Raw genomic sequence first — 13,813 nt, forward strand, 5'->3', positions numbered from 1 at the left:
CAGAAAAAGATAGGACAACCCATAATTCATTTTTCTTTCACTCTTTGGTTACTCATTAGTAAGTTGAGCACGGAGTTGATAGAATGTGTGTGTATGAAAAAGTAAAATGGAAACAGGTCAGTTAGCTTTGTGCAGTGTTTCCACTGTTGAGGCAAAACCAAAATATATACAACATGTATGAGCTTTGAAATATGGCTTATATAATTTTGAGAATGCTTCATATGACTCAAATGCTCTTATATTTGCATTTAAAATTGGCATTGCACTGTATAAAGATGATTGGTAAACTTTATGTTAATAATTTAAAATGTTAATTTTTTTTTTTTAGTTAGAATGGCATTAAATAATAAATTTTTAAAAACACCATGACCAATCAAGAGAGAGATTGAGAAAGAAAGAAAAACCTTTAAAGGCGCTATCTCCTGCTTTTTAGGCAAGGAGTCCCACTTTTTTCATTTTGTAATGAGTACTGCAAATCGCATAGCTGGCCCTGCTCAAGGCCTAATAAGTGCACAGGTCTATGGTTCCAAAAAAGACTGCAATAACTGCCAGCTCCAGGTGACAAAGTCAGGAGAGAATACTGTCCAAGAGCTCAGCCTTCAAAGGGCAAGTGACTACAACCACTAGGTGCATATATGATAAATACAAGGCTTCCCTGGAATTGTACTGTTATCATAATTGGGCTGAGGGTTGCTTTTTTAGGAGGAAATTCCTCCCACACCTCTTCCTGCTTTAACACTCTCACACCCTTGCTCTCTGCCCATAGGGACATCACTGTGATGTGACTATAGAAACTAAAGACAATCAGGTTTGGAAATAGTTCTGAAGGAAAGGAGTGACAATATTTCTCTTTCAAATAAATATATAATAAAATAACCAAATATGGATGTATCTCTTCAAAGAATATCCCTTTTGGATTTTGGCAACCTATTTGCTCCTAGTTAAAAATAAAATAAAACAGAAAGCTCAGATATAAGGACTCAAAAGACATCTAAAACCACAGGACCAGTGATCAGTATGTTTTGACATGGAGAGGAAGGTCAGGTAAGTTTGCAAAGACCAAAAATAACCAACCTTTGAAGAAGGAATAGATTAATCAAACAGAGTTTACAGTGTCTCTTTAACTATCACTGGGCAGTTGCAAGAATTTCACAAAAGTCTGGATACAGTTAAACTCACAATTGGGATTAAAGCAGGATTTATACTTAAAGAGGGTTTAATTTTTTTCAATTTAAAGAAATATCAATCTGGTATAATTAGGAACTGAGGGATAATAAACATCTTAACAACTTTAAGTAAGAATCATATATCAGGCACAAAGCAGAAAAGGGCAGAGTCAGGAGGAGGGTCTATAAAAAGTCAAAGAAAGAAATAGCAGAGATAATTAAATTACTTGTATTTTTGTCGTTTCTAAACATGAGCACTAAGACAAGCCACTCTAATATTAAACACGATGCTATCTTCACATCTTAGACACACCACCTTCCATTTCAATCTCTCGTTCACACCACTCCTCCACGCACAGGGCCTGTCCATCACGAAGATGAACTTGTCTGGATTAGTATTCATAAAGCCCAGGCTAGTTAAAAAATATTTGGTGCTTCATACTCAAATCAGATTTCAACTTTGATTTTTTCAGAGGTTAATAGGCTTGTACAGTGGTCTGTTGTGTCAACAGAGCCCTAGAAAAGATTAATCATGGAAGCAATCCAAAAGGTCAAAAGGAAGACATTGAAAATGCTATAATAGCCCAGCTGGTATGGCTCAGGGGTTGAGCACTGACTTACAATCCAGGAAATAGAGGTTCAATTCCCAGTCAGGACACCTGCCCAGGTTGTGGGCTAGATCCCCAGGAGGGGGCTTGCAGGAAGCAGCCAATCAATGGCTCTCTCATCATTAATGTTTCTGTCTCTCTCCCCCTCCCTTTCTCTCTGTGAAATCAATAACAATATATTAAAAAAAGAAAAAGAAAATGCTATAATAGAGAACTTATAGAGCCTTTTATGTGTTTTTCTGACGCATTTTAATTCAAACTCAGAAGCATGGCAAAGAAAATAAGATGATATTGCTCAATGTGGCTGCAGAAAGAGAAAAGTGACATAAAAAACTAGCAGGGTAGACAAGTAAATTTCAACAGCTTGTGATGGCCTAACGTTCTCTAAAGAGTTTAATGGAAGAGGAGAAATTCTAACAGAGAAAGGAGGGAAAAGGAATATCTGGTAACAAATTATTTTTTAATGTTAGATGAAGGTAATTCAATCAACACTGACTGCTATTGAAAATGAAAACAATTGTTACTTCAACAGCGAAGAATGTGAATCTCTGAGCTTCTGTTAGAGCATAAGAGTGATTAACGTTCTATTCACATGGTGAGTGGAATAGTGTAGAGATAGAGAAGTTGAGATTAATGCTGGAACAACTTTCTTCTATCTGCTTCAAACTTAAGCATCCTGTGCTGGTCATTAGTAATGCCATTGGGGCTCACAAAAGTGACAAGTTGCATTATGGGTACCTCAGCAGAGGTGAGAGTGTAGATGCAGCCTGACACTGAGTGTGTGCATGGAGGGGTGTGAGCCTTCATGGTCACAGAGGTAAAGACAGAGATAATGTTTGTGTGATAAACTGATACAGTAAAGTTTCCCTTAAGCTGGCATGAGTTTAGCACTGACCCCTGAATCTATTTGTCTTCCATAAAACAAGAAAATAGCTTAAGGAACCATGTGATTCTAGTTCATTATTCTTTTTATAGTTTCAAAGGTCCAAAAAAAGAAAATGAGGAAATAAAACCTTAACCACAAAAGTAAACACCAGAAGATAAAAACCTGAACAAATAACCCAAACATAATATAATAATTATAATTTGGTGTATCGATTACATAAGAAATAGGAAAGACTAGATATCAAACTATACTACAAAGCCACTGTATTCAAAACAGCCTGGTACTGGTAAAACAACAGACAGATAGATCAATGGAACAGAACAGAGATCCCAGAAATCAACCCACGCTATTATGGTCAATTAATATTTGACAAAGGAGGCAAGAGCATACAATGGAGTAAAGACAGTCGCTTCAATAAGTGGTGTGGTGTTGGGAAAATTGGACAGTTGCATGCAAAAAAATGAAACTAGATCACCAACTTACTCCATACACAAGAATAAATTCAAAATGGATAAAAGACTTAAATGTAAGTCGAGAAACCATAAAAATCCTGGAAGAAAACATAGGCAATAAAGTCACAGACAACTCACATAGTGGAATTTTCACTGATACATCTCCTAGGGTAAGAGAAACAAAAGAAAAAATAAACAAATATGACTACATCAAACTTAAAAGCTTTTGCACAGCAAAAGAAATCAGCCTCAAAATAAAAAGGAATCCCAAGGCGTGGGAGGACATATTTGCCAAGGATACATCTGATAAGGGGCTAATTTCCAATGTATACAACGAACTCATACAACTCAACAAGAGGAAGACAAATAATCCAATAAAAAATGGGCTAAGGACCTGAATAGACACTTCTCCAAAGAGGACATACAGGCACCAAGAGACACATAAGAAAATGCTCAATGTCGCTAAGCATCAGAGAGATGCAAATTAAAACCACAATGAGGTATCACTTCACACCTATAAGAATGGTTACCATCAACAAGTCAACAAACGACATGTGCTGGCGAGGGTGTGGAGAAAGGGGAGCCCTAGTGCACTGCTGGTGGGATTGCAGACTGGTGCAATCACTATGGAAAACAGTATGGAGGTTCCTCAAAAAATTAAAAATGGAGCTGCCTTTTGACTCAGTGATTCCACGCTTAGGAATATATCCTAAGAAACCCAAAATACTTATCAGAAAGAACTTTTGCACCCCTATGTTCATAGCAGCACAATTTACAATGGGTAAGATCTGGAAACAGCCCAAGTGTTCATGAGTAGATGAGTGGATAAAAAAGCTGTGGGCCATTTACACCATGGAATACTATGCAGCTGTAAACAAGAAGGATCTTGTACCCTTTGGGACAGTATGGATGGACCTGGAGAAAATTATGCTAAGCGAAATAAGCCAGGCAGAGAAAGACAAATATCACATGATCTCACTTATATGTGGAATCTAAAGAACAAAATAAACTGATAAACAAAGTAGATCCAGTGACACAGAAACATGGAACAGACTGACGAATCTCAAAGGGAAGGTGGGAGTGGGTGGGGGTGGGGGAGAGATTAACCAAAGAATTTATATGCATAAATGCATAACCCATGGACACAGACAATAGGGAGGTGAAGGCCTGCGGTGGAGGGTGCGTGAGGGGTAGAAAGGGTCAATGGGGGGAAAAAGGGGACATCTGTAATTCTTTCAACAATGAAGATTAAAAAAAAAAAAGAAATAAGAAAGATTAAATCTTTAAGGTAACAACAACCTGGTTCCTTTCTTCAAATAGTTTCCTGGGATGTCCTTTTTTCTTAGTAGAAACTTACTGATAAAATATTTAAATGAAGTGCCTGCCCAACAGAAGAACTAGTAGACAATAAGGTACTAAACACATTTGAGTTAGCTTTTATTACACTTTCCTGATCAAACACTTGTAATGGCTTCCCCTTGCCTGTGTAATTAGATGCAGGCTTCTCACCAAACTCTGTATTAGTTACCTAGTGCTGCGTAACAAATGATCACAAACTCAGTGGCTTAAAACAACACACATTTAATACCTTACAGTTTCTGTGAGTCCAGGGTTAGGAGTCCAAGCACGGCTTAGCTGGTCCTTTGCTCAGAGTCTCATCAGGCCGCAATCAAGCTGTAGGCCATGGCTGGGTTCTCATCAAAAAGCTCAGTGTGGAAGGAGCTGCTTCTAATCTCCCTGGGGTGATGGCAGAGATAGTCTGCTTGTAGCTTACAGGATTCGTGATCATTGGCAGCTTTCTCAGAGCCAGGATTGCAGAGAGAGAGAATTTAGTCTTTTCACAGTCTATTCTCATGCTACGTTTTAGGACTTATTCATCCCCACTACTCTTCTAGATGTACTTTTTTTTTTTTTAATATTCCTAGAAAACTGAATATTTTTCAGTTTTTATTACCTCATGCTCTTATTACCTAAACATTTCCTTCAATTCTCAGCCTCCAGATTTTTGCGTAAACTGATGCCTTCTCCTGAATCTTCTTCTTAAAAACATTTAACTTTCTCTAAATCCTACGAAGGTCTATCTCAAATGTGTAGATAGATTGAAACAAATAGGGTCAAATAATTCCAAATGACAAATTGAGGAAGTGATTAAAAGCAGTAAAATTGTAGAATATTTTTTCTCTGAATGCAAAATATTTCCCAGGAGAGGCTGGGACTCAAATAATATTAATGATAAGCATGATAATTAAAATACCCAACCAGTAGCTAGGGAGGATCTTTCTCCCCTGGGCTCTGGGATACCTACTTTAACATTCTTGAGCCTTCACCCTGGCATGCTCAGAGGGTGCACTGGTGGTTTTAATGCCCATCAGCATGGCAGTGCAGAAGGGGCATTCAATGCCCATTCATGGCAGAGCCTAGAAGGGGCTTTCTCTATGCATCCGCACGAGAAGACTCATGTTTGATGCTGGAAAGGACCTTAGGGTTCAGTTCTCTTGGATGATGTAGCTGAGTTTCAGAGAAGGGAAGAGGCTGTTCCCAAGTCATATGGCAAGAGGGCTGCACCCTAGATTTGGTGGTACAGACACTCTGCCCTTCCACACAGTTACAAAGGATTTTTAAACCACCTTGCTGAGTGATGGAAGGCAGACCCCGTAAGTGGATACAATGAAAAGACACCCCTCTAATTTAGAGGGCCAAACAGAAGTCGCTTCTATCCCAGGCTAAATAAAAGGCCCCAAACTGTGGGCAACAGGTGATATTTCTAGACCCAGAAGACAGGATTTCAACCCTCTGGGCAAGAAGCCCTCTTGCCAGTCTGTTTTTGCACCTCTGCAAATACTCCCTTTGGGCAATTTTGCGGCAAACAGGTGAGAAGGATGTCCAGAGATCACCAGGAACGGAAGCTGTTGTCCCTGTTAGCCTGGAAAGTGGGCAGTCCGCCGCTGCTGGGGCGGGACCAGAGCTTGCGCCGGCTCCCTGGGCTGGTAGCGGGGTGGGCGGGGGAGGGGCAGCGCTCTGGCCTCCGCTGCGACCATCCCACCGCCAGGGAGCAGCCGAGCAAACGGCCACGGGGCGCAAGGCTGCTGCGCCCAGGGTGCAAGGTGAGCTGATTCGGGAGCAGGACCCCACGGGCGGGAGGGAGCAGGGTGCCGGGGAGTGGGGACTTGGGCGCCTGGGGAAAACAGAGCTGCCAGGCGTGTCCCTGCCCCTGTGGCAGGACACGGGGGGGCGTGCAGAGCGGGGGCTCCCAACTTCTCTTGGAGGCAGCAAGAGCAGCCACATCCTGGCAGAGGGTGGGGGCGCATTTGGGGAAAATAAGGGCCTAGGATGGCTAGAGATTTGTCTCAGGGAGACCTGGAGAAGTTCCGGACTATCATCTCACTCATCTCATGCCCTTTTCACGACCAAGCTTGGGGTCTTTGGGGGACTTTGGGGACAGAGTTCATCTCTGGCCCCGACTGACTGATTTTGCCCTGAGGATAGGTTCTTAGCTCACACTGTGTAGTTCTGGGCTGTCTGGTGAGCGAAGCCCAGAGACTCTGACCCACAACCCCCAGACCCCCACCCCCACCCCAACAAGCAAACAGACAAAACCTTTTCCTCTGAAATGCCTTTCTTTCGTCTTGCCTTGTTTCATTGCTATAGTTTAAGCGAACTAAGTTAGGATTGTCTGTAAACCGCCAAATTGTATATAAAATTTTGTGTCTAAGCGTGCATTTTTTGAGGAGAGCTGCCATAGATTTTTATTTGATTCTCCCAAAGATCAAACAGCTAAAATCGTAGCTTTGAGCCGGTTCCACATGGGAGTTCTAACGGACTTCAGGGTGTCTGAGTTGCAGATTCTTGTTTGAAAGCTGGGATTCAGGGAGGAGCTGGGGGGAGGGATTCCATCAGGGTTCAGGGAGGACAACATTCACCTACTGGCACCAATTTGTCTGGGTTAAGAACTGGTCTGTTTTCCACTACTAGAAAATCAAATTAGTTTGTAGATATGTAGATGAGAAAACCAAGATGTATCTTTGAGAATGGAAGGCCTATCCAGGTTTCTTCTTCGTAACCAAATGTGACCCCAGCGGTGGAGTTTCCAGGAACGCCGAGGGAAGGTGAGAAGCACATCGTTCCAAGGTCATAGGTCCCTGGTCCACTGGCAGCTTGAGAGGAGGAGAGAATGGATGTTCACTCAGCCTTGGAGGGCACCAGGTAAACCCAGGGTGTGTGTTGGGGGCAGGCTCGGGGAACTCCAGTGGAAGGGGCATTATTACTACGAAATTAACAGATACCCTTGAAAAATCACTTTTCATCAGTAATCCCACTTTACTTGTTCCCACCAAATGGGCAGAGCTGCTCTGTAGACACTCCAGTAGTCCTGCCTCGGAATCCCAGTGTGTGACTCACCCGCAAGCTGCCATTAGGATAGCGATCCTCAAGCTGTGTGTTCCCCAAACACTGGTATCCTGCAGGTAGCCTCAAACAGTCACAATCTCTTCTCAATTTCAGAGGAAAAAACAGAGCGCAAAATTATAAAAACAATTTCCTTTATAAAACATCCCCAAATCTTTGGAGATTGCGTTTATTTGTGTGACATCTTGTTGGGATCAGAATTATGTATCTGGTTATGCTGAGGCATCATAGATCATTACTTCTAGTTTGTAAAGAGGCCATCAGCTCTAGGTGGTCTGGGATCCACTGTTGTAGCCAAGAGTCGAGAAGGCACCGCATTTTGAATGTAAATACGTCCTTTGAATGTAAATGATTCCTTTGTGGACGGACATCTGGTGCTCTGGGTGGTGGCAGTGAATTGCACAGGACCGGGGACTGTCGAGGAAAGAAACTGCCTCATTCTACTTGGCTCGCAGCCCAGAACAGTTTTTTGTCTGCTGTTCTTAACTTCACACATATTTTGTAAACTCGAACCATTCTTTTAGTGAGATTTATGGGTGAGGGGGTTACATTTCTTAGCCCCTCCTCCCTTACAATTAAATCCCAAGCTGAACTGCTGTTTTTCAAATAATAAAGTGGTTGTTTCTACCTACAACCCGTCTTTTCCTGATAGCATTATTATTTTAAATGACCCCATAACATGGCAGAGGTTTATTTGGCAATGGCAGAAATTAATTTTGTTCCTTACTTTAAAAGTCATTAAAGAACCAAGCTTGCTTTCTTTCTTTCCTCTTTTTTTTTTTTTTTTAATAATAGTTGCTGCTTCACTAGCCCTTCAGGACAAGATAAATGTTATTGATGTTACTCATTGCTCTTTTATGCATTCAGCAAATCTTTACGGAGCACCTTCTGTGTGTGGGCCCCTGGGGTGTGAGGTGACTTCATGTTTGTGCTTTCAGGGAGTTGACAGATCAGCGCTGTGGACGTCAATCTTGATTTGTAAGAGCTCACTTCAGGAAGGGCTGCCTCAGGGACTCCCTGACCATGACCATTTTCGTTGGATTTCAATTACTGCCTCCTATCCATGCATGAGCCCATTTCCCTTGGTGTTGGCCAAGGGAAAAGCTATTCACTGTGGTTTCCTGGCCTCGCAGCACCCTTGCTGGTCAGCGCTGCCTGACTGCTGTCAGCTCCATTGCTCTGTAGGTGCTGGTTCTATGAGTAGCATTGCCGGTGAGAGTCAGTTGACTTAACAAGGAGAGAAACCTTCGCTGTTGGTAGGTCATACGTGGTCTCCTAGGGAGCACTGGCTTCTCTTGCTAGGATCCTAAGAGCTGCCCAGGGGCCTGTTACACACACCTGGGCTATTTTTTTCTAATTCATTCAGAATAAAAGTAATAAATGATTAAATGTTTTGTGATCTGCACCCTGAGTGAGATCTAGAAGAGAATATTCAACACCAAACAGGGAAAGGTTCTTACTAATTTTGGATTTGTTAAGTTGGGCCCATCTGAATATGCTTCTGTGCTCTGCGGAGGAAAAGCTTGATGCTGTAGACTTTAGTACCAGGTAATAGTGGTAATGATGTCAGGCACTGATACAGCACTTACTAAGTGCCGTGCACCCTTCGACACACTTTATGTAGACTAACTCATTTAGTCTTCTCTCAATCCAAAGTAGGTATCATTATTGACATTTTAGCCCTGGATCACACGATTGAGAAGTCTGATTTACTGAGCACTGATTTCCCTCTTGATTACTCATTGTAAGAGGCAGCCCAGCTCTGCAGACAGACTGCCCTGTTCTTTATCTTGGTTCACTACTAGTAGCAGTGTCGCCTTGAGCAAGTCGTTGCCTTACCTGTGCCTCGGTCTCCTCATCTGTAAAACGGGGGTGATCAGGGCACTACCTCACTAGGTTGCTGTGAGGATTAAATGAATTTACATACGTAAGACACTTAGAAGAGTGTTTTGTACACAGCAGGCACTATTGTTTTTACTATTAGCTATTTTTTTCTTTCCAGCTTCATCTACCGTTGCCCCCTAATATAGCAGCCATGCTAAGCTACTTAGAGTTCCCTTAGACCTCCTCAACTCTGTCATATTTCAATGCCTTTGCACATGTTATTTCCTTGCCTAAAATGACTTTCCCATCATCTTGCTAATGTCAGCTTACATGTTCCTCCTACATGACCTTCCTCTAATGCCCACTGTTATTCTCCAGGTAGCTGTTCCCTCCCTTTGTGATCTTAGTAGCTGTGTACTGTTTGTCTATCAAAGGACTTAATTATTAACAACTACCTAACATTTATGGAGCACTTATGGGCCCAATAGTATCCCAAGTATTTTTCTTGCTTTTCTTTGTATATATTGACAGCTCCATGAGGTAAGGTTATATTTTGTTAAAATTATTTTCGTGCCCATCTCCCCCAGTAGACTGTGATAGGGGCTTGTACATATGTGTGTATATTATCACTTCGTATCTCTAGGACCTGGCAGAGTGCCTAATTAATACACAGTGGGCTCTCCATAAATGTGTAAGTTGATGCATTTTTACCAACAGCTATTTACATTCAAATAATAAGCTAATTGTAGCAATTCTTTTATATAATCTATATGCTTTTCTCACTACAGAAATTCACTCTCAAAACTGTAGAAAACACTGATAAGCAAGAAGGAAGTTCAAATTCCACTCCTCCCAGCCCTGGAGAATCTAAACCACTTGCTTAGGGATACACAATGACTCATTGGCCAAACTGAAAATCAAGGTCAGGCCATCTGGTGATAGAGCCCAAGCTCTTAAGGCTGTGCGATCCTGCTGCCCCCCCTCCCCTCCACCCTGCTCCTACCCACACATGAACAAATTATGTTGGCTATTCACATGGGTTGGAAGAGCTGAAATCTGAAATGAAATTACCATGCTTAGAATGGTGCAATGCATGAAATCTACTTTTTATACATTCCTAGTATCCAGTCTTTTCATGCCTTGCATTTTCTTACCCATCATTTTTTTAGGGTAACACAGATTAAGAGGCAGCACAGGGAGGAAAGTAGAAAGAGCATCGCTTCTAACTCAGACAAGCCTGAGCTGGAATCCCAGCCATGACACTAGGGGTGCTACCAGTATAAGGTGCATATTTGTATAACCTGCCTCTGTCTTAGTTTCTTCTGTGAAAGGGCTATATGAAGAAATACTTCTCCGTGTTTTGTCAAGTAAAGGGGTAAAGCGCTTGATTCATGGTGAGTCTTGTAAAATCTCTAATGCTGGTACCCTATGGCTTGCCCAACAGCAACCCTGCCAAATTGTTTTCCGCAGTCCCCCCTCAATGGTTTTTCCCCCAATCCTTCATTTTAATTCTCATGGTAATTTAACTTTTATATTATTATTAGATGTCTTTAGTAACTTGCCTCACAGCCATTTTCTTAGAAATTCAATCTCTTTGCCCCATGAAAGAGAAAAAAAAATGGCAAATTTAAAATGTTAGAACAATTTTCATTTAAGAGTGGATCAATATTTTCCTTACCCTATCGTTAATGTTTTCTATTTTCTTTTATCAGCGAGTTAGTTCTCAGTCAATTCATATTGCCAAACTGCAGCCTCTTGTTTTCTTGCAGGATGAAAGGAGACAACCATGAAGGAGCCACTAGACAATTTTGCAAATGCTTCTGATTTCCCCAATTATGCAGCTGCTTTTGGAAATTGCACTGATGAAAAAATCCCACTCAAGAGGCACTATCTCCCCGTTATTTACAGCATCATCTTCCTGGTGGGCTTTCCAGGGAATGCAGTAGCAATTTCCACTTACATTTGCAAAATGCGGCCCTGGAAGAGCAGCACGGTCATCATGCTGAACCTAGCCTGCACCGACCTTCTGTACCTCACCAGCCTCCCTTTCCTGGTTCACTACTACGCCAGCGACGAGAACTGGATTTTTGGAGATTTCATGTGCAAGTTCATCCGTTTTGGTTTCCATTTCAACCTGTACAGCAGCATCTTCTTTCTCACCTGCTTCAGCATCTTCCGTTACTTCGTGATCCATCACCCCATGAGCTGCTTTTGCATTCACAAAACCCGGTGGGCCGTGGTGGCCTGCGCTGCGGTGTGGATCATTTCCCTGGTGGCCGTCACTCCCATGACTTTCCTGATCACATCAACCACCAGGACCAATAACTCTGCCTGCCTTGACCTCACCAGTTCAGATGACCTCACCACTATCAAATGGTACAATCTAATTTTGACTGCAACTGCCTTCTGCCTTCCCCTGGTGATAGTGACACTTTGCTACACAATGATTATCTGCACCCTAAACCGAGGACCTCAGACTCACAGCTGTGTTAAGCAGAAAGCTCGGAGGCTAACCATTCTGCTACTTCTTGTGTTTTATATTTGTTTTTTACCCTTCCATATCCTGAGGGTCATTCGGATCGAATCTCGCCTGCTTTCTGTCAGCTGCTCCATTGAGAATCAGATCCATGAAGCTTACATCGTTTCTAGACCGTTAGCCGCCCTGAACACCTTTGGTAACCTGTTACTGTACGTGGTGGTCAGTGACAACTTCCAGCAGGCCATCTCCTCCATGGTGAGATGCAAAGCAAGTGGGGACCTGGAGCAAGCAAAGAAAACCAGCTACTCAAACAACCCTTGACATACTTCATTTACTCAACCACAGAGAAAAGCTTGCTGATGCTTCCTTCCCCTATAATTTCTAAGAAGTCCAGAATATCTCCCTCAGTGGAACTCAGTAAATATTGTGTATTCAGGTAATTATGTGTCAAAAACCAGGACAGAACTGCCAGGACTTCTTTACAACCCATTTATTGAGATCCTCCTTTGGGTAGACATAAGAATGGTATGCATGCATATCAGTAAAAGATTAAAATGTAAAATTGGCACTATTGGAACTCAAGGTCATGTTGGAGAACACTTGCCTAGGTCTCTCAGTAAGTTAGGCCCAAGACAGGAGAAAGTCAGTTTTCACTCATGGTTTCATACTCCTTCATACTAGGGCCTATTTGTATTGAACCTCAAGACAGTTCAAGGCATTATTTGTATCTTTTTCAATATTCATTTATTTTACATTTTGTATTTTTAAACCTTTTCTTAAAACTTTGCTTTGAGGTTATTAAACTATGTTTTCACTAAGCTTTAGTCAGTTTTGTAGATTAAAGCAAGTCAGTACCATACACGAGATAATTCAAAGATGTCAATGCAAATAACTGAAGCGAATACCTGCAAAACATTTGGGGTATTATATCTTTACTGTTATAGATCATTTTCCAAGATGTTATTAATATAAAAATTATCAAGTGTATTAGTTATCAACATGTCCTGGGGAAGGAGGGGAACCTTTTGGGGAACAGAAGTACTTTTAAATATCATGTATATATTAGGTATTAAATAAAATCTAACATATTTTTTACTTCTCTCAGTGGGTAAATATTTCAGGAAACACTAATTCTCTTTATATACCTTTCTCTTTTGGGACTATCATGAAAATATGACTTCTATTACAATAGCTAAAGCTGGTTTTGAATTGTGTGTGTGCTTAATTATCACTAAGTGTAAATATCTGAGAAAATGCCTAGTCTGAATATTTTAAAACCTAGCAAATGTGTTGATATAATTAATAAACTAATTTTAAAATCACTGAATAGGCTGGTAATTGTGAAAACGCCGCTTTACTACAATTATATTTACACGGAGCTTTATGTTCTCCATGTTTAGAGAACAAAAATAATTCTAGGAATCAGTTATAGAATAAGGCTGGAGTCGATGATTTCAGCAGAAGAAAGGTTGCCATGGGAACTCTTTGTGATTCCCAGGTTCTTCCAGGACATTACATCTGGCATAGACTTAATTGAGGATGTTCCTCAGGAACCTCTGCCAGGCATGCTGGGGAAGAGAGGAAAACCAATGTTCTACATATGAACTTTCTGGATGATGGCATTCTCTCCATCCGTCACCTTCTGAGCCATCTCCTCTTCTGCTTGGCCTGATTCCATAGCATATGGAATCAGTTATTTCACCAGAGGGCCAGACGCGCCCGCCCATGTGGCTGCACAGCATATGGAGTAGCATTCAAGGGTCCATTCGGAACGCGGACACTGGGTGCCTTCCTCTCCCGTCTCCCTAGCACCCAGCCCAGCTTCTGGCCATCACTGAAATGTAGTCAGATAAGCCTTTGCACCACTGCTGTTGTTATTCTAGCCCAGGACACACTCCCCCGGCCGCTCTCTCTCTGTCTCCTTCATACTCCAAAGATATATGCCCCCCGATGTTCATAGCAGCACAGTTTACAATAGCCAAGACCTGGAAACA

At 41.7% G+C, this 13,813-nt stretch overlaps 1 protein-coding gene across 1 annotated transcript; it reads left to right on the forward strand.

Moving 5' to 3' along the window:
• The first annotated feature begins 7,076 nt into the window (after nt 1-7,076).
• On the forward strand, nt 7,077-13,141 carry OXGR1 (oxoglutarate receptor 1). Its single transcript, XM_016203812.2, has 2 exons — nt 7,077-7,315; nt 11,110-13,141. The coding sequence occupies exon 2, from the start codon at nt 11,127-11,129 to the stop codon at nt 12,138-12,140; it is 1,014 nt and encodes a 337-aa protein (XP_016059298.2). The 5' UTR covers nt 7,077-7,315; nt 11,110-11,126; the 3' UTR covers nt 12,141-13,141.
• The last annotated feature ends 672 nt before the right edge of the window (nt 13,142-13,813 follow it).

This window comes from Miniopterus natalensis, chromosome 2, assembly GCF_054644295.1.
Source record: "Miniopterus natalensis isolate mMinNat1 chromosome 2, mMinNat1.hap1, whole genome shotgun sequence".
NCBI classification, from domain to species: domain Eukaryota; kingdom Metazoa; phylum Chordata; class Mammalia; order Chiroptera; family Miniopteridae; genus Miniopterus; species Miniopterus natalensis.